At 43.5% G+C, this 21,794-nt stretch overlaps 1 protein-coding gene across 1 annotated transcript in view; it reads left to right on the forward strand.

Moving 5' to 3' along the window:
- The window catches only part of LOC143474471 (ribonuclease inhibitor-like), an 82,587-nt gene extending 63,877 nt beyond the window's left edge, over positions 1 to 18,710 (forward strand). Inside the window, exons 8-10 of the mRNA XM_076971937.1 lie at positions 2,837 to 3,013; positions 17,972 to 18,148; positions 18,317 to 18,710. Of these exons, the coding sequence (XP_076828052.1) occupies positions 2,837 to 3,013; positions 17,972 to 18,148; positions 18,317 to 18,323 (361 nt within the window). The 3' untranslated portion in view covers positions 18,324 to 18,710. The remainder of the gene's footprint in view (positions 1 to 2,836; positions 3,014 to 17,971; positions 18,149 to 18,316) is intronic.
- Positions 18,711 to 21,794: the final 3,084 nt, after the last annotated feature.

Here is a 21,794-nt window from a genome sequence, read left to right on the forward strand (position 1 = left end):
CCCAATGTTCCAGATAATTCCTCTGACTGCGTTTGATGATATGGTTAATGTTTAGTTTTGAGGTTAAAGCAGTGCTGGAACGAAGCTGTTGTCTGTTAGTATCTGTTAGAGGGTTAATAAGCCTCAGGACCAACTGACTGAGGGGGCTCTTCTCTGGGTTCAGTTCTTGGGTCTGTAACGTATTAAAATGTAGCGTATCACTGGGACTCGTTTTCAGGTGCATCCAGAAATTTAGAGCTCGTTTTTGGATATTGATGAACAATGGGTATCGGCCTAATTCTGCCCTGCATGCATTGGTTGGTGTTTTTCTTTGGACTTTTAGAATCATTCTGCAGAATTCTGCATACAGGGCTTCAGCTGGATGCTTGTCCCATCTAGTGTAGCTTTGCTGACTGAGTGGACCCCATACCTCACTTCCATACAGCGCAATGGGCTGAATCACACACACACACACACACACACACACACACACACACACACACACACACACACACACACACACACACACACACACACACACACACACACACACATACCTCACTCCCATACAGCGCAATGGGCTGAATCACACTATCAAATATTTTACACCATATTGGAATGGGAATGTGGATATTGTAGAATTTTCTCCTGATGGCGTACATTGCTCGATGAGCTTTATCTTTTAGTGCATTCACTGCCGTACTGAAACTCCCGGATGCAGTAATAACAAGGCCGAGGTAAGTGTACTGCATCGTGTGCTCCAGGGCGGTGCTGCCCAGACTGAACTGGTATCTGTGTTCTTGACATCTGGACTTCTTTTGGAAGACCATAACTCTGGTCTTCTTCATGTTTACTGCCAGGGCCCAGTTCTGGCAGTACTGCTCCAGCAGGTCCAGGTGCTGTTGTAGCCCCTGTGCGCTTGGGGACAGCAGCACCAGGTCATCTGCGTAGAGCAGGAACTTCACCTTCTCGTCCTGCAGAGCGAGACCAGGAGCTGCAGACTGTTCCAGCTGCACCGCTAACTCGTCAATGTAGATATTAAAGAGTGTTGGACTGAGTGAAGAATTCTGTGTGTTTGTCTCCAATTCTTACTCCACATTTGTTTCCCAAATACATTGATTTGATGATGTCATAGACTTTACCCCCTACACCGCTCTCTAGAAGTTTGTAATAGAGTCCTTCGTGCCAAATACAATCGAATGCCTTCTTAAAATCCACGAAACAGGCAAAGATTTTTCCATTTTTGGTCTGATGTACATGTTGGTTGATTAGGGTGTGCAGGGTGTAGATGTGGTCAGTAGTTCTGTGATTTGGAAGAAAGCCAATCAGATTTTTGCTCAGGACATTGTGTTTGGTAAGGAAAGACAGAATTCTGTTATTTAAAATGTTATTAAACACTTTCCCCAAATTACTGCTCACACAGACGCCTCTGAAATTGTTAGGGTCTGATTTATCTCTACTCTTATGGATTGGGGTAATGAGTCCTTGACTCCAGATGTCAGGAAAACATCCTGAACTCAGGACGAGGTTGAATAATTTGAGCACTGCCCTCTGCAGCTCAGGAGTGCTGTTTTTTAGCATTTCGTTCCTGATGCTGTCGGGGCCACAGGCTTTTTTAGATTTTAATGATTTGAGTTTTTGAGCCAATTCTTCCTGTGTTATTGGATAATCGAGAGGGTTTTGATTGTCTTTGCACATTCAAGTGACTGTAATTTTTGTGTGATCAGATTGTAATTGGAATTTAGTTCTTTCTTTGAAATTTCTTTATTATACAGATTTTCAAAATGGTCTTTCCAGATTTCACAGTTCTGTGTGGGTACTTTTTGTGGTTTTGTTTTGCTCAAGTTATTCCACATCTCCCAAAACTGATTGTGTTTGATAGAATCTTCTATGTCTCTAAGTGTTTTATTTGTATAGTTTAGTTTTTTGGTTCTGATTGAGTGTTTATATTGTTTAAGGGTATTACAGTATTTTTGTCTTAAGTCCTGATCTTCTGGTTGTCTATGTTTTAGATTTGACAATTTTATTAACTCTTTTCTAATCGATTGACATTCATAATCAAACCATTTTTCTTTTATCAGTTTTTTATCTTTGTTTGTTTTTTGTAGTTCAGCCATAGAAGATGCTATGTGTAGAATGCTGTTAATTTCACTCACAGCATGATTTACACTTTTCTTATTATTCTCATAGTTCTTGTTAATAAAGTTAGAGATTTTGTTAGATACGTGAACTGACTGAAGTGCAAGGATAAATTTCTCTGCACTATCAGGAGCCCATCTGTAGGTCCTGTGGACTGTGTACAGCTTACTGGACTCTGCTGCTGTTTGTTTAGGTTGATGTGACCATTTCAGGTACACATTTATTTGGCTGTGGTCTGATAGAGGAGTTTGCTGTCGGACAGTGAATGCGTTGAAGGAGGAGGGATCCATGTCAGTGATGGCGTAATCTACTACACTAGCTCCAAGAACTGAACAATACGTGAACCTTCCTAAAGAGTCCCCTCTGATCCTGCCGTTAAGCAACGGCAGGATCAGAGGGGACTCAGAGGGGACTCTCTCTCTCTATCTCTCTTTCACACACACACAATCAGTATCCTCTCTCTCTCTTTCACACACACCCACACACACAGTCAATATACTTTCTCTCTCTCTCTCACACACACACAGTCAATATACATGTAGTGTGAAGGTTCCAACCATGGTTTTCCCGCTCTGAGATCTGTGTGTGTGTGTGTGTGTGTGTGTGTGTGTGTGTGTGTGTGTGCAAGTGCGCTTCTGCATGTGAGGCCATGTGTGTGTTTGTGTTCACGTGTGTGTTGATGTGTAAGTGTGAGGAGTTTTTCTCCTTCTCTCTACAGTCTGTGGGGCTGCAGTATTAGAGAGGAAGGCTGTGCTGCTCTGTGTTCAGCTCTGAGGTCAAACCCCTCATCACACCTGAGAGAGCTGAATCTGGGCTACAATGAACCAGGAGACTCAGGAGTGAAGCAGCTCTCTGCTCTACTGGAGGATACACACTGTACACTGGGGATACTACAGTGAGTTACTGACTTACTGACTCTTTATACACACACACACATATGCACACAAACACATACACATATACACACACATACACCTACACGCACACATACACCTACACACATATATACACACACACACACACACATATATGCACACATATACATATATACATACGTACACATACACACAGTCGATATATTTTCTCTCTCTCACAAACACACACACACACACACCCATATAGTCAATATTCTCTCTCTTTCTCTCTATCTATCTCTCTCTCACACACACACAGTCAATATCATTTCTCTCACTCTCTCTCACACACAGAGTCAATATCTCTCTCACACACACACACACACACACACACACACACACAGTCGATATACTTTCTCTCGCTCTCTCTCACACAGTCAGTAATCCTCTGTCACTCTCCCTGTCTCTCTCTGTCTCTCTCTCTCACACACACACACACACACACAGTCAGTATCATCTCTCTCTCTTTCACACACACACACACACACACAGTCACTATACTTTCTCTCTCTCTCTCACACACACACACACACATACAGTCAGTATCCTCTCTCTCTCTCTCAATTCAATTCAATTCAAGGTGCTTTATTGGCATGACAAATATTGCTTTATTTGTATTGCCAAAGCCTGAACACTTACAATACTAGTAACACTGAACACTTACAATACTAGTAACACTGAACACTTACAATACTAGTAACACTAGATAAAAGTTGGGCTCACAACTCTAAACACTGCAAAATTGTTAAGGAGTAAACAACAGGTAAAATAAATATATACACACACATAAATACATTTCCCTAATTAAATAATAAAATCAGAAGTTGAAATCAAATAATACACACATAAGGGGGTAAGAAGGGGAACCACATGTATATTTACATACATCAAAGACGTGTGTGTGTGTGTGTGTGTGTGTGTGTGTGTGTGTGTGTGTGTGTGTGTGTGTGTGTGTGTGTGTGCGTGTGTGCGTGTGTGTGTGTGTGTGTGCGTGTGTGTGTGTGTGCGTGTGTGATCACTCACTGTCCCTCTCATGGTGGCAGACCATGACGTATTGTGCTGCGAGTGTGTGTGTGTGTACATGTGTGTGTATGTGGCCATGACGTATTGTACTGTGAGTGTGCAGCAGTCTCTGTGCTCTCCTAGTAGGTAGGGGAGTTTCTCTAGATCAGATAGGCTGTTGAATGTGGGGTGTTTATTGATGAATTTTATGTAAAATTTGTTTCGAATATCATTCTGTCTGGAAATGTAGCTCTGTTTCAATTTTACTCATCTTGCACTGTTGGCAAGTTCTGTTTTCCTGGGGCACCCAGGATCTTCTGTGCCTGCCAGTCTCTATATCTGGTGAGTGTTAGTGTGTGAGTGTGTGTTAGCGAGTGTTGGTGTGTAGTTCAGGACCAGCTGAGTGAGGGGATCTTTGTTCTCTTTGCTCAACTCCTGGTACTGCAGGGCTTTATAATGGTATGAGTGGGGGTTAGTGTGTCTGTGTGTGTGTGTGTGTGTGTGTGTGTGTGTGTGTGTGTGTGTGTGTGTGTGTGTGTGTGTGTGTGTGTGTGTGTGTGTGTGTGTTAGTAGTAATGGTATGAGTGGGGGTTAGTGTGTTTGTGTGTGTGTGTGTGTGTGTGTGTGTGTGTGTGTTAGTAGTAATGGTATGAGTGGGGGTTAGTGTGTGTGTGTGTGTGTGTGTGTGTGTGTGTGTGTTAGTAGTACTGCAGGGCTTTATAATGGTATGAGTGGGGGTTTGTGTGTGTGTGTGTGTGTGTGTGTGTGTGTGTGTGTGTGTGTGTGTGTGTGTGTGTGTGTGTGTGTGTGTGTGTGTGTGTGTGTGTGTGTGTGTTAGTAGTAATGGTATGAGTGGGGGTCGCTGTGCTTCAGGTGCGTCCAGAATTTGATTGCCCTTTTTTGTATTTTTATCAGTGATGGGTATTGGCCTAATTCTGCTCTGCATGCGTTGTTGGTGGTGTTCCTGTGGACCTTTAGGATATTTTTATAGAATTCTGCATGCAGAGTCTCTGTTGGTTCTTTATGGCCTGTCGCAGCCATAAAAGGCAATTGGTTCAATTACATATTCAAAAATTTTAAACCAAATTTTGATTGTAATTTTTGCTGAGATTTGTGGTTTTATGGCGTAAAAAGCCCTGCGAGCTTTACCTCTTAGTTCATTCACTGCCTGATTAAAACTTCCCAAAGAACTGATTTTGATGCCTAAATAATTATAGGTTGAGGAGTGGCTAATTTCCTCTGAGCCTAATCTAAATCTAAATGTGTGTTTTGATCACTGAGATCTGGGTCCTTTCTGGAATATTACTATACTTGTCTTTTTGAGGTTTACTGCCAGGGCCCAGTTCTGTCAGTTCTGCTCCAGCAGGTCCAGTTCTGTCAGTTCTGCTCCAGCAGGTCCAGTTCTGTCAGTACTGCTCCAGGTTCAGTTATGTCAGTACTGCTCCAGCAGGTTCAGTTATGTCATTACTGCTCCAGCAGGTCCAGTTCTGTCAGTACTTCTTCAGCAGGTCCAGTTCTGTCAGTTCTGCTCTAGATGGTCCAGTTCTGTCAGTACTGCTCCAGCAGGTCCAGTTCTGTCAGTACTGCTCCAGGTTCAGTTCTGTCAGTACTGCTCCAGCAGGTTCAGTTCTGTCAGTACTGCTCCAGGTTCAGTTCTGTCAGTACTGCTCCAGGTCCAGTTCTGTCAGTACTGCTCCAGCAGGTTCAGTTCTGTCAGTACTGCTCCAGCAGGTCCAGTTCTGTCAGTACTGCTCCAGGTCCAGTTCTGTCAGTACTGCTCCAGGTCCAGTTCTGTCAGTACTGCTCCAGCAGGTCCAGGTTCTGCTGTAGACCTGCTCAGTGGGGACAGCAGAACCAGGTCGTCTGCATAGAGCAGGAATTTGATCTCTGAGTCGTGCAAAGTGAAACCAGGAGCTGTGGATTGTTCTAATATTTTTGCCAATTCATTAATATAGATATTAAATAGCGTTGGGCTTAAACAGCAGCCCTGTCTCACTCTGCGCTCCTGAGAGGAGTTTGTTTGTTTATTGCCAATTTTTATTCCGCACCTATTTCCTGTGTACATTGATTTAATTAGATCATATGTTTTACCCCCTATACCACTTTCAAGAAGTTTGTAAAATAAGCCCTGGTGCCAATTTGACTTCTACTCAAGACACTGTGCTTCATAAGGAAGTTTAAAAGTCTATTATTTATGATGCTACACAGCAGCTTCCCCAGATTACTGTTCACACAGATGCCTCGGTAATTATTAGGATCGAATTTGTCTCCGTTCTTAAAGATTGGTGTTATTAGACCATGGTTCCAAATCTCAGGGAAGTAACCTACACTCAGAACCAGATTAAATGATTTTAGAATGGCCAACTGAAATTTTGAACTCGTGTGTTTCAGCATCTCATTTAGGATGCAATTAGGTCCAGGTGTCTTACTTGATTTCAGTATTTTAATTTTATCTTTAAGCTCCTGATCAGTAATTGGGAAGTCTAGGGGGTTTTGGGTATCTTTAATAGCCAATTCTAGTTCTTCATGCTTTCTGTTTGTCATGTTGTTTAGAATTTGGATCCAATTTTATCTTCTTAAAAAGTGTTTGGAAGTGATTTTTCCAGATGTCTGCATTCTGAATGGCCAATTCTTCATGATCTTTCTTTCTCAGGTTGTTCCAATTTTTCCAGAATTGGTTTGTTCTGATTGACTCCTCAATTAGTGTCAGTTGCTTGTAGGTGTATTGAGCTTTTTTTGTTCTGAGTGTACGTTTATATTGCTTAAGAGTTTCACAGTAAAGAAGGCGTATATGTGCGTTATTTGGCTCTCTGTGTTTCTGATTGGATAATTTCCTTAATTCTTTTCGCATGTGTTTGCACTCTTGGTCAAACCATTCATCTTCTTTTTTGAGTTTTGGTTTTGATTGGGTTTTCATTTTCAATTTGGCCTTTTCTGCTGTTTTATCAAAAATCCAATTTAGATTTTTTTACTGCCAGCTTCACTCCCTCTTAACTGTGAGTGTATGTGGTGTCTAGAAAGATGTTTAGAAGTGTTTGAATTTGTGGGTCTCTAATTGCTTTCTGGAATTCTTCTGAGCTGTTTTTGGCCCATCTGTATGATCTTCTGATGTTATACAGCTTACTGGGCTGTGTGAGTGTAGTGTTGTTAGTATCTGTCCTTTTAATGAACACAGTAATTTGGCTGTGGTCAGACAGAGGAGTTAGTGGCTTAACAATGAATGCACTGAGAGATAAAAGGTCTAAATCTGTTATCATGTAGTCTACTGTACTGTTCCCAAGAGGTGAGCAAAACGTGTACCTTCCTAAGGAGTCCCCTCGTAACCTACCATTGACGATGTACAGACTCAGACTTTGACAGAGCTGCAAGAGGTTTTTGCCGTTTTTGTTGACTACTTGATCCATATTGCTTCTGTGGGCATAAGGAAGGTTGTTATTGTACAGAATTTTGTTTTTAATGTATTTATCATCCTTTGAGTTTATAAAATCAGGCTGTGTTCCAGTTCTTGCATTTAAGTCCCCACAGATGAGCACGTTTCACTGGGCCTGGAAATGGCTCACCTCTCTCTCTAGTTCAGGGAACATTTCTTCTGAGTAGTAAGTGTCACGTTGAGGTCCCCGACCCCTCCCTTTGGGCGTGTGTTTACGTCGTCTGCGTCTGCTCGTCTGTGTCTAGTGCTGGTCTGGGTGGATGGGCCCCTAGTGCTGGTCTGGATGGTTGGGCCCCTAGTGCTTGTCTGGGTGGATGGGCCCCTAGTTCAAGATTCAAGATTCAAAGATATTTATTCTTCACACATTGTACAAGTACATGGTGAAATGCGTCTTCGCCCAGGGACATGAGAAAACATGGAGATAACATTGGGAGGAGACAAAAAAATATGACCACAGATTATTCTCACAAACAGGACAGCAGTCTGTGTGCATGCAAAAAATCCCCATAGCACATACAGCATTGATAACACAGACAGTAAGCAGTGAGAGGTGTGATCCACTGATAACACAGACAGTAAGCAGTGAGAGGCGTGATCCATTCAGAGAGGGAGGGGGGGCCAGAGGCCTGGCACACAGTTTTTGTGTCAAAGTTCACGTTGGAAGGTGAGAGCCATCTCTGACAGTCTCTGTGTGGGGGTAGGAGCAGGTGACGACGATCTTCCGGGAGAAATTTGTTTGGGCGCCAATGCAGAGGAATTTAGCAAGGAGCTCGTCCTTGAGTGTTTGAGCACGAACTCCTCTTAAGTCAGCGGTCTCCCAACTGATCCAACTTCACACGTAGAGCATTGATTCCATCCATGATCAAATCCAGCTTTTTAAAAGTCACAGTCTGTGTTCCAACAGCTCTACCCACCGCGTCAATCAAGTTGGGCAATTTTCGTGGGCGTTCAACCCCACTCTTTTAATTTCCCGATACACCAGGGCAAGGCCTAATCCAATTGGCAGAACCCCAGTGATCAAAGTTCCAAATAACATCCTCAAAATCTTCCAGGGAGAGAGGCGCAAGACACAAACTACGCCACGTCCCCCATGAGTCAAACACATATCCAGATGAGGATGGTTCGTCCAGACATGTGGGTTCTCCCGCACCATGACTCCTCGTGGAAATAATAGTGTCAATTGCATTGAGAGACCACCTGATCAAATCCATTTTCATGTTAAAATTCGAAGAGCAGCGTCAGGTTACTAAGACAAGACAGAGAATCTAAGCTGAGCAGGGCAGGAGGGAGGGAGTGCAGGAGCAGAGATAAAGTGCGACCGCCTCTCTTGAAAGCCGGAAGAGCCCTAGTGCTGGTCTGGATGGATGGGCCTCTAGTGCTGGTCTGGATGGATGGGCCCCTAGTGTTGGTCTGGATGGATGGGCCTCTAGTGCTGGTCTGGGTGGATGGGCCCCTAGTGCTGGTCTGGGTGAATGGGCCCCTAGTGCTGGTCTGGGTGGATGGGTCTCTAGTGCTGGTCTGGGTGGATGGGCCCCTAGTGCTGGTCTGGGTGAATGGGCCCCTAGTGCTGGTCTGGGTGTACGGACCCCTAGTGCTGGTCTGGGTGGATGGGCCCCTAGTGTTGGTCTGGGTGGACGGGCCTCTAGTGCTGGTCTGGGTGTATGGGCCCCTAGTGCAGGTCTGGGTGAATGGGCCCCTAGTGTTGGTCTGGGTGAATGGGCCCCTAGTGCTGGTCTGGGTGGATGAGCCCCTAGTGCTGGTCTGGGTGAATGGGCCCCTAGTGCTGGTCTGGGTGAATGAGCCCCTAGTGCTGGTCTGGGTGAATGGGCCCCTAGTGCAGGTCTGGGTGAATGGGCCCCTAGTGCTGGTCTGGGTGGTGTCACCTGGTGGTTTGGTGCTGTTGGTGGTCCATAATGTGCAGGCTGAGGTGTGCTGTGTAGTCCTAGCAGGTGTTGGGCTTTGTGGAAGTGCTTGCTGTTGGTTGGGCTGATGGCTGCATGTCTGTGTCCATGTTGCTGTAGTCTGTCCCTATGTTGTTGTGTGGTGTAAGGTCTCCTGCCAAGTGCAACATCTTTAAGTGTCCTGGTGAAAATCCCCACTGTGTGTTTATGTGCACGTGGTGATAAAGGTGGTGTGGGGTGATGGTGGCGTGGTGAGCAAGGTGCACGTTAGGCATGAGGGCACATCCTCTAGAGATGTTGGGCATGAAGGCACATCCTCTAGAGATGTTGGGCATGAGGACACATCCTCTAGAGATGTTGGGCATGAGGGCACATCCTCTAGAGATGTTGGGCATGAGGGCACATCCTCTAGAGATGTTGGGCATGAGGGCACATCCTCTAGAGATGTTGGGCATGAGGGCACATCCTCTAGAGATGTTGGGCATGAGGGCACATCCTCTAGAGATGTCTGCATTGACCCTCTGGACGGTTGCAGGGTGGAAGTCCTTACGTGGCAGGACTGTGGAGACAATAATTTTGACAGTGGGAAATTATTCTGCTGCTCTTTCTGCCACTCTGCATATGAGTCCTCCTACTCTCTCCTCCTACTCTCTCCTCCTACTCTCTCCTCCTACTCTCTCCTCCTACTCTCTCCTGCTACTCTCTCCTCCTACTCTCTCCTCCTACTCTCTCCTCTAACTCTCTCCTCTAACTCTCTCCTCTAACTCCTCCTACTCTCTCCTGCTACTCTCTCCTCTAAGTCCTCCTACTCTCTCCTCTAACTCTCTCCTCTAACTCCTACTCTCTCCTCTAACTCTCTCCTCTAACTCCTCCTACTCTCTCCTGCTACTCTCTCCTCCTACTCTCTCCTCTAACTCCTCCTACTCTCTCCTGCTACTCTCTCCTCTAAGTCCTCCTACTCTCTCCTCTAACTCCCTCCTCCTACTCTCTCCTGCTACTCTCTCCTCCTACTCCCTCCTCCTACTCTCTCCTCCTACTCCCTCCTCCTACTCTCTCCTCCTACTCAAGTTCAAGTTCAAGTTGCTTTATTGACATGACAAATTCACATTTGTATTGTCAAAGCATTCATATATAAAAATGATAAATAAATAAGTAAATAAAAAAAATAAAATAAAAAATTGCACATCAATGTAAACATAAAGTATCAATATGCATGTATATCCATAACATAGAACAATGAAAAGATACATACAGAACTGTTAATTAATAAATGTAATAATTGAACTGCTAATAAATAAATTTGATAATAATTAAAATACATATGCAGTATCATACAAAGGGGAACAACAACTATATATAACCTCTGGACAGACTACATATAGATAAACTCTTCTGGTGTTTCACTCACTGTCCCGGAGTTTGTTACATTCCTGTACGTATCTGGCTGCCGTGGAGGTTGATGGACCCTCTCCTAATATGATGGCCAGTTTCTCATAATCGGTCATCAGTCTGAAGCTGCTCACCTGATTTTCAAACTGACTGAAATATTTATGTCTGATTTCTTCATATTTGGGGCATTTTAGAAGGAAGTGCACCTCTGTCTCTAACTCACCTGTCCTGCAGTGACCACACACTCTCTGGTCTCTGGGGATCCAGGACTGTTTAAAGCGGCCGCTCTCGATGGCCAGGCTGTGGTCACTCAGTCTGTATCTGGTGAGGATCTGTCTCTGCTTCGTATCTCGGACAGTGAGGAGATATATGGCCAGGGTGTATTCACGTTTTAGGGTCAGAAAGCAGTTTAGTCTAGTTTGGGTTTGAGTTTGGGTTCTCCAATGTTCCAGATAAGTGTTTTTACGCTGTTAATAATTTGGGAGACTCTGATTGGTGTTTGGGAAGCAGTGCTGGTCAGAGAGTTGGGGTTATTAGAGGTCAGTCTCTGGACCAGCTGACACATGGGACTCTTTTCAGGGTTCAGCTCTTGGGACTGGAGAGCCTGGAAGTGCAGGCTTGTTGTGTCACTTGATTTTAGGTGCATATAAAATTTAAGTACTCTTTTTTCAATATTAATGATTAAGGGAAATCTGCCTAATTCGGCCCTGCATGCATTAGTTGGGGTTTTTCTTTGGACGTGTAAAATCATTCTACAGAATTCTGCATGCAGGGTTTCAGTGGGATTCTTGTCCCATCTAGTGTAGTCATGATGACTGAGTGGACCCCATACTTCACTACCGTACAGCGCAATGGGCAGAATTATACTGTCAAAGATCTTTAGCCAGATTGGAATTGGGATGTGGATGTTGGCGAATTTGTTTTTAATGGAGTAGAGGGCTCTACAGGCCTTCTCTTTCAGTGCATCCACTGCCAGACCAAAGCCTCCTGAGGCGCTGATTCTGAGCCCCAGGTAATTATAGGAGAGGGTGTGATCTAGGGCGGTGTCTCCTAGATAGAAAATGTGTCTGCCTTCCTGAGATCTGGCTTTCTTTTGGAAGATCATGACTTTAGATTTATCAGGGTTGACTGTCAGGGCCCAGGTCTGACAGTACTCCTCCAGCAGGTCCAGGTGCCGCTGAAGCCCCTGTTCTGTAGGCGACAGCAGTAGCAGGTCATCTGCGTAGAGGAGGAATTTAACTTCCGCTCCGTTTAGTGTCAGGCCGGGGTTTGCAGATTGCTCCAGTAACACTGCTAGATCATTTATATAGATATTAAAGAGAGTTGGAGACAAGCTGCAACCCTGCCTGACACCACGCCCCTGAGTGAAGACCTCCGTCATTTTATTGCCAATTTTTACTCCACATTTATTACTGACATACATCGATTTAATGATGTCATAGACTTTACCCCCTACACCATTTTGTAGAACTTTATAGTATAGTCCTTCTTGCCAGATTGAATCAAATGCTTTTTTGAAATCTATAAAACATGCAAAAACTTTAGTGTGATCTTTTGTGTGTAGATGTTGGTGGATTAGGGTGTGTAGGGTGTAAATGTGGTCAGTAGTGCGGTGATTTGGTAAAAAACCAATCTGTCCTTTACTCAAGACGCTGTGTTCAGTAAGGAAGGCCTGTATCCGGGCGTTAATGATACAGCAGAACACCTTCCCCAGGTTACTGCTCACACAGACGCCTCGGTAGTTGTTGGGGTCGAATTTGTCTCCACTCTTGTAGATCGGGGAAATAAGCCCCCTGCTCCAGATCTCAGGAAAGTAGCCGGATTGGAGAATGGTGTTAAACAATCTGAGCAGAGCCTGTTGCAGCTGAGGACTGCTGCATTTCAGCATCTCTGTCCGGATGCTGTCGGGTCCACAGGCTTTTCTGGATTGAAGTTTTTTAATTTGGGTGTTTAGTTCTTCCTGTGAAATTTGGTGGTCAATTGGATTCTGCACATTCTAGTATCGTTAGATTTCTTAGGATTTTTTGCTGTTCCAAATTGAGACTATCTGATGGTAATTTCTCATATAATTTTTGAAAGTGTTTTTTCCAGATGTTGGGATTTTCTATGGCCAGATTATGAGGACTTTTGTTGCTCAGGTTGTTCCACAATTCCCAGATTTTGGTCTATAGAGTTTTCAATTTTTTGTAGATATTGAGTATAATGTTTATTTTTTTTTTGTCGTAAAATCTTTTTATATTCTCTTAGTGTTGTAGTATAATTTGACCTAATTTCATTATTGTTAGGTTGTCTGTGTTTCTCATTTGATAATTGTCTTAATTGTATTCTAATTCTTTTACAGTCTTCATCAAACCATTCTTCCTTTTGTGGTTTTTGGTTTGGTTTGGTGTTTAGTAACTTGAGGCCTGCCATTTTGGCAGATTTGTAATATATTTCATTAATTTGTGAAACCGCTTTATTAATTCCTGATTGGTTTAATTCAAATGATTCTGATAAAAAAATGTTAATATGATTAGTGATTTTTGAGGAACCAACAGCAGATTTAAATTTATCTTCGCTGTCATGATTCCATCTAAATGTGCGGTTTAAGTGGATTGTATTGCAGGGCTCATGTTTCATGGTTTGATGTTGACTGATTCTTTTAAGATAAACATTGATTTGACAGTGATCAGAAAGTGGGAGCTGTGGTCTGACGGTGAATGCACTAATAGTGGAGGGGTCCATGTCAGTGATCGCATAATCGACTACACTAGCTCCAAGAGCTGAACAGTAGGTGAATCTCCCTAAAGAGTCTCCTCTGATCCTACCATTAAGGATATACAGACCTGAGGATCGACAGAGGTGCACTAACTCTTTACCGTTCCTGTTCAGGATGTGGTCAGGACTATCTCTTTGAAAGCATATAGTGCTGAAGTTGGTGGAGGACTTACTGAATACGTATTTGTTGCCAGTATAGTCGATTATATCACTCTCATTGCCTGTTCTGGCATTTAAATCTCCAATAATCATGACATTGCCCTGGGCCTGGAAATGTCTTATTTCTTGTTGAATATTCTCAAAGAAATGGTCCTGATAATACGGAGACTCCAGAGGGGGCACATAAGCTGCACATATATACAAATCATTTTCACATTCAATTATGGTTTTACTTAGTTTCAGCCAAATATGTGTGGATTGTCTTTTAATTTCTAAAATATATGATGACAGGTTGTCCTTATACCATACAACAACCCCTCCTGAGTCTCGACCATGTTTAATATTGTTCAATTTTAGAGATGGCAGCAGAATTTCTCTGTAATTTGGGGGACAGTGAGTGTTGGTGTTATCTTTACACCATGTTTCAAGTAAGATAATAATGTCTTGACCAGAAATATTAGTTAAGAATTCCATATTTTTTGTTTTAAAACCAAACGCTGAAGAATGTAGTCCCTGAATATTCCATGAAGAGATAGAGAGAGATTTCATACCAGATAAACTATTATATATTGATTATATTAGCTATATACAACAGAAAACAACAGTTCCAAATAAGTATATACAGTGATATTAATCTAAAAGCTTACATTGTTTATGTAATTACCCAACTATTCTGCAGATGAGCTGGAGCAGTTGCCTCATTTCTTCAAGAGCTGGATGGTCTGGAGGTTTGACACCAGATACAACCTGTGCATATGAGGGCTGTAGGCTGGGTGGTGGTGGCGGGGCCTGTACTGCAGTGTTGGGCAGCGCTCTGCTGGGTGGTGCAGAAGTGTGTGGGGATCCACTGGATTCTGCAATGATGTGCTGGGATCTGGTGGGTGCTCCAGTGATGTGCTGGGATCTGGTGGGTGCTCCAGTGATGCGCTGGGATCTGGTGGGTGCTCCAGTGATGTGCTGGGATCTGGTGGGTGCTCCAGTGATGTACTGGGATCTGGTGGGTGCTCCAGTGATGTGCTGGGATCTAGTGGGTGCTGCGTTGCTGGGCATGGCTTTGTTGGGTCCTGCATTACTGGGACTGGCTCCGTTTGGTCCGCCTCTCTCCTCTAACTCTCTCCTCCTACTCTCTCCTGCTACTCTCTCCTCTAACTCTCTCCTGCCACTCTCTCCTCTCTACTCTCTCCTGCTACTCTCTCCTGCTACTCTCTCCTCTAACTCTCTCCTCCTACTCTCTCCTCCTACTCTCTCCTGCTACTCGCTCCTCTAACTCTCTCGTCTAACTCTCTCCTCTAACTCTCTCCTCCTACTCTCTCCTCTAACTCTCCTCCTACTCTCTCCTTCTACTCTCTTCTGCTACTCTCTCCTCTAACTCTCTCCTCCTACTCTCTCCTCTAACTCTCTCCTTTAACTCTCTCCTACCACTCTCTCCTACCACTCTCTCCTGCTACTCTCTCCTGCTACTCTCTCCTGCTCTATCCTGAGGTCGTTGGTGCCCGTGTGTATAATGACTAAAACAGATAAATTAGGACAACTCTAGTTTTGGACTTCAGTGTGCTTTGTGTATCTAGTCTTGGAACATCCTGTGATTGGTTAAGGTAGGACTTGAGTTTAATTACTATTGCCTCAGATTCTGGTAGATTCTAGGCTTCTTTTCATAACCTTGTTGTTTTGTTAGCTGGTATTGGCTGTAATTAGTCACTCCAGGTGTAGTTTTGCCCTGGTCTAAGGTGTAAATTAAGGGGTGGATACAGCACTGACTAAAACAGATAAATTAGGACAACTCCGCTACCGGTATGCAGTAACTTTCTACGCTTTAATTCATCTACTTTCCTCCATAAACACTGAATCTCTAACCCAGCTAAGTCTCAACTTATTCTGCCATTTTCTTTCCCTGCTAGTATTCATAAAGCTTGTTTTTATTCCACAATGTGTCTGCAAATCCCTGTGCATGTATCTCACAGAGCTCATAGATACCATCATAGCCATGGCAACACCCGGAACCTAACTTACCCACAATGGTCACCACAAACTCCAATCACAGTGACTGGAGGACTCTGGAATTGCCACTCTGCTGTCCAGAAGGCTGACTTCATCTCAGCTCTTGCATCCCTCCACTCGCTACACTTCTAGGCTCTGACCAAACCCTGGATCACTCCAGAGAACTCTGCAACTCCAGCTGCTCTGTCCTCTGCCTTCTCATTCACTCATTCCCCACAATGCCTTGGAAGGGGAGGTGGCACAGGTCTACTTCTATCTCCAGAGTGTCTTGTTTTATTAGCTCGTTCTTTTTTGTGGTGTTTTTAATGTTCGTGAGATCATTTTGTAGTGCTTCCTTCTCCTGTATTAGGTTTTCTATGTCTCCCTTCAGCTCCTGTACAGACATCTTTATCTGGTTTCTTATCAGGCTGAGCTGGTCCTTGAGGAAGCTTATATCTTTGCTGATGGTGGTGTGGGTGTGGACGTGCTCCCTCAGCTCCACCAGCTCCACCTCCATCAGGGAGAGGCTGTTCCTGACCTCCTCTACGGTAGAGGAGAGGCGTGGGCTCAGGGGAGGGACAGCGTTGTCTGAAGCAGAGTTGTCCTGTGTGATGATGGTGAGGTTGTGAGGGTTTGGATCTCTCCCGGTAGATTGTTGTTGTTCAGGAGTGGGTGCTGAATCATGGGTTTGTGCAAATCTCCTCAGTGCTTTCTCACTGTCCTGCACCATTACTGTACCGTTCTGGTACAGGTTCACTGTCCTGCACCATTACTGTACCATTCTGGTACAGGTTCACTGTCAGAAACAGATTTTCATGAATTTTTTCTATGTCCTCAAATATGTAGATTTGTGGGTCTTTACAGATCCCTGGTTTTGTGATGTAAGTAAAGTGTGCACATATAGCAGAATGCCAGGCTGCGCTGCGATCGGTGTACAACAGCAGAGCTGTCGCCAGAGCTAGAGCTAGCGAACTAGTAACGTATTGAATCATATATGTGGATCTGAGGTAAATAAACTGGATATTTTTTTTCGGCGTGAGATATCGGAAGTGTGGCGTGAGAGCGTGTGAAAACGGTCAGCTGCTGCTGTCAAAACCCTGTCTTTCACTCAGTTCAATATAGTTCAATATAGCTTCATTAGCATGACTGTATAAGGTACAGTGTTGGCAAAGCATTACAACAATGATAACAATGACAATAACATTGACAAACAACAAATAACAATAATAATATATATGATAACATTTAGGGAAAGTTATCATTTTAATTACTTACATTCTGAAGCTGAAGGGGGGGGTCGTTTCCCACTGTCTCTCAGGCTGTGACATGTACTTACATATTTAGCAGTGAGGGGGCGCTGTGTCCCCCTCCTAGAATGATTTTTAATTGTTCAGTTTGTGTTAATGTTTGGAAGTTTGGGATTATCTTTATGAATTTGTGTGTGTAAATTTCTCGTGTTCTCGTGAATTTTTCACATTGCAGGAGAAAGTGCATCTCTGTCTGGACCTCACCTGTCGTACAGTGACCACACAGCCTCTGCTCTCTGGGCAGCCAGGACTGTTTATACCTGCCTCTCTCTACGGCCTCTCTCTCTCTCCCTCACACACACACACACACACACACACACACACACACACACACACACACACACACAGTCAATATACTTTCAGTCTATCACACACACACACACACACACAGTCAGTATTCTCTCTCTCTCTCACACACACAGTCAATATACTTTCTCTCTCTCTCTCTCTCTCACGCACACACAGTCAATATACTTTCTGTCTATCACACACACACACACACACACACACACACACACAGTCAATATTCTCTCTCTCTCTCACACACACACAGTCAATATACTCTCTCTCTCTCTCTCTCTCACACACACACAGTCAATATACTTTCTCTCCATCACACACACACACACACAGTCAGTATCCTCTCTCACACACACACACAGTCAATATACTTTCTCTCTCACACACACACACACACACACACACACACACACACACACACACACACACACACACACACACACACACACACACACACACACACAGTCAGTATCCTCTCTCTCTCTCTCCCCCTCTCTCTCTCTCTCTCTCTCTCTCACACACACACACACACACATTCAATATATATGTAGTGTGAAGGTTCCACCCATGGTTTTCCCGCTCTGAGATCTGTGTGTGTGTGTGTGTGTGTGTGTGTGTGTGCGTGCGCAAGCGCGCTTCCGCATGTGAGGCCACGTGTGTGTGTTCACGTGTGTGTTGATGTGTAAGTGTGAGGAGTTTTTCTCCTTCTCTCTACAGTCTAAATAACTGCAGTATTAGAGAGGAAGGCTGTGCTGCTCTGTGTTCAGCTCTGAGGTCAAACCCCTCATCACACCTGAGAGTGCTGAATCTGGACCACAATGAACCAGGAGACTCAGGAGTGAAGAAACTCTCTGCTCTACTGGAGGATCCACACTGTACACTGGAGAAACTACAGTGAGTTACTGACTTACTGACTCATTATACACACACACACACAAACAGGATCCACACTGTACACTGTACACCCTAAAGTGAGTGTTTACACTGATTGAGTGTATAGAGTATGATGTCTGATTGTGATGTGTGTTCATGTCTGATTCTGTCCTATTCTCTGTCTTACAGTATCTGACCACGTCAGTGGAGAAGCTGAAGTTGATCTGACCTGATCTGAGTCTCATATACAGAGAAGAGGATGACCACACACACACACTCACGCCTACCTTACATGGACACATGCGCGCGCACACACACACACACACACACACACACACACACACACACACACACACACACACACACACATCTATCTCTCTCAGTCAATTTTCTCGCAGCAATCTGGGACTCGCCTCTTGTGGAGACAGAAATGATGTTCACACTACGTATGCGTGTATACGGAAGCTCAGGTGTGCACTTCTCCTCGTGAGAAGAGGTCGCTTGGATATGGGATAATGTATGTTGTACTCAAAACGAATGACATATCTTGTGTATGTTTAATAAAGAAGTGTTTTGCTAACTATCCACTACTACTGTAATATGTGAATAACATGTTTTATTAGTAAATCGCAAAATCGCCATCTAACGATGGCTGTCAGTTATTACTATATGGATGAAGCAAGCAGCTAAAGTGTATATATACGTGGCATGGCAACAATACTTCGCAACCCGGAAGAGAGAGGAGGGAGCTTAAATAGTTGCGAAGGGGGAGGGGCAATGAGCGGCAGGAGAACCTGAACCGAGATCATGTGCTGTTCCTGACGCTTCGTTTTTCTGGATACAATATTCTCTTCTTTCAGTAGAACATCTGCTATATTTTGTTCTAAAAGATAAAGGAGGGCTGTGAAATAAAAAATCGAAATCTTTCTAACAATCACACTTTTTAAACTATACACTACCGTTCAAAAGTTTGGGGTCACCTAGACAATTTTTGTTTTCCCTGAAATCTCATACTTTTATTTATCAAATGAATTGCAAAATGAATAGAAATATAGTCCAGACACTGACAAGGTAGAAATAATTGAAATAATTTTCTACTTTAAACTTTGCTTTCGTCAAAGAATGCTCCCTTAGCAGCAATTACAGCATTGCAGACCTTTGGCATTCTAGCTGTTAATTTGCTGAGGTAATCTGGAGAAATTTCACCCCATGCTTCCAGAAGCCGCTCCCACAAGTTTGATTGGGTTGATGGGCACTTTTTTCATACCATACGGTCAAGCTGCTCCCACAACAGCTCAATGGGGTTGAGATCTGGTGACTGCGCTGGCCACTCCATTACCGATATAACACCAGCTGCCTGCTTCTTCTCTAAATAGTTTGTGCATAATTTGGAGGTGTGCTTTGGGTCATTGTCCTGTTGCAGGATGAAATTGGCTCCAATCAAGCGCTGTCCACAGGGTATGGCATGGTGTTGCAAAATGGAGTGATAGCCTTCCTTATTCAAAATCCCTTTTACCTTGTTCAAATCTCCCACTTTACCAGCACCAAAGCAACCCCAGACCATCACATTACCTCCACCATGTTTGACAGATGGTGTCAGGCACTCTTCCAGCATCTTTTCAGTTGTTCTGCGTCTCACAAATGTTCGTCTGTGTGATCCAAACACCTCAAACTTTGATTCGTCTGTCCATAACACTTTTTTCCAATCTTCCTCTGTCCAATGTCTGTGTTCTTTTGCCCATATTAATCTTTTTCTTTTATTAGCCAGTCTCAGATATGGCTTTTTCTTTGCCACTCTGCCCTGAAGGCCAGCATCCCGGAGTCGCCTCTTCACTGTAGATGTTGACACTGGCGTTTTGCGGGTACTGTTTAATGAACCTGCCAGTTGAGGACCTGTGAGGCGTTGATTTCTCAAACTGGAGACTCTAATGTACTTGTCTTCTTGCTCAGTTGTGCAGCGGGGCCTTCCACTTCTCCTTCTACTCTGGTTAGAGCCTGTCTGTGCTCTCCTCTGAAGGGAGTAGTACACACCACTGTAGGAAATCTTCAGTTTCTTGGCAATATCTCGCATGGAATAGCCTTCATTTCTCAGAACAAGAATAGACTGTCGAGTTTCAATTGAAAGTTGTTTTTTTCTGGCCATTTTGTGAGTTTAATCGAACCAACAACTGTAATGCTCCAGATTCTCAACTAGCTTAAAGGAAGGTCAGTTTTATAGCTTCTCTAATCCGCAAAACTGTTTTCAGCTGTGCTAACCTACTTGCACAAGGGTTTTCAAGGGTTTTCTAAATATCCAATGGCAGATGCTATTTGCACCCGGGTATATGCAGCAGTATGTGTTATTTGCACCCGAGTATATGCAGCAGTGTGTGCTATTTGCACCCGGGTGTACATAGCAGTGTGTGCTATTTGCACCCGGGTATATGCAGCAGTGTGTGCTATTTGCACCCGGGTGTACATAGCAGTGTGTGCTATTTGCACCCGGGTATATGCAGCAGTGTGTGCTATTTGCACCCGGCTATACGTAGCAGTGTGTACTATTTGCACCCAACATTTTGATTTATCAAAGATTAGTACTATTCTTTTGTGTTCCATTTTACTTACAAATTATTTTACAAGAAGTGAAGATATTTTTATTTGGGGTTATGGGGTAGACCTGTTTGAATTTTGTTTTTCACTTGTGAGTCTTTTTCTTTACCATGCTTAGAATTTAAATAGCAATTTAATTATCCTAAGTCGCTTACCGCTAATGGCAGTAATCACATGGTAAATACTAAATGTAATATACACTGCCAGTGATAAATAATGTTAAAACAAAATGTAACACAAGTTAATATCTGTCTGTAGCACCCTGATATGTACACCACATTGTATGTGTCACGTTATGGTCCCCGACCCCTCCCTTTGGGCGTGTGTTTACGTCGTCTGCGTCAGTGGATCTCCGTGGGTGCAGTTGCGTCCTGTGATAATTCGTTTTACCTGTGGCTCGTCTCGTCATCATGTGGGGTTTATGTAGTTTGTCTATTTAATGTGCGTTCGCGCAGTGTCTTGTGCTCGTCGTTGTTTGAGTCTACGTGTCTCTATATGAGTGTTAAACGTGCACTGTCTGCGCTATATGTGTAAAGACAAATAAAGTAACGTCTGTAGCGAACAGGATTCTGTGTCTCGTCCTTCACCCAGTCGCCAGCGTTACAGTATGATGTATACAAATATTCTTCCTGCCAGTACATTATCAGCCTCTTTAATTTTATTTAATTTCACAGAATGCAGAAGACAGATTTGACTTTTTAATTCATTTTTTCTGGATGGTTTGTACATTTTTTAAAGAAATAAATTGGGGTTTTTATTATTTACATCATGTTTAAATAAATTTTAATTTTGTGCATTGGATGGTAGCCCTCTTCACTCCATAATCTCAGTGCTCTCTGGAATTCCTCACAACTGTCGAAGGAGTATCCTTCACAAATGTTCTTTAGCTTTTCTTCCTTCTTGGGAGAAAACACAAATATTAGCTTATATAAAATAGTCATTACATTATAAGTCTGGCATATTGACTCTGTCATGCAAAAACCTTAATTCAAAAGGACTGTACATCTTTTGTTATACACATTCATGTCCTTTGTGTGTACTGAAACAACACAAAAATAGAGAACAAAAAGACAAAATT

This window comes from Brachyhypopomus gauderio, chromosome 14 (assembly GCF_052324685.1).
Source record: "Brachyhypopomus gauderio isolate BG-103 chromosome 14, BGAUD_0.2, whole genome shotgun sequence".
Lineage (NCBI taxonomy): Eukaryota > Metazoa > Chordata > Actinopteri > Gymnotiformes > Hypopomidae > Brachyhypopomus > Brachyhypopomus gauderio.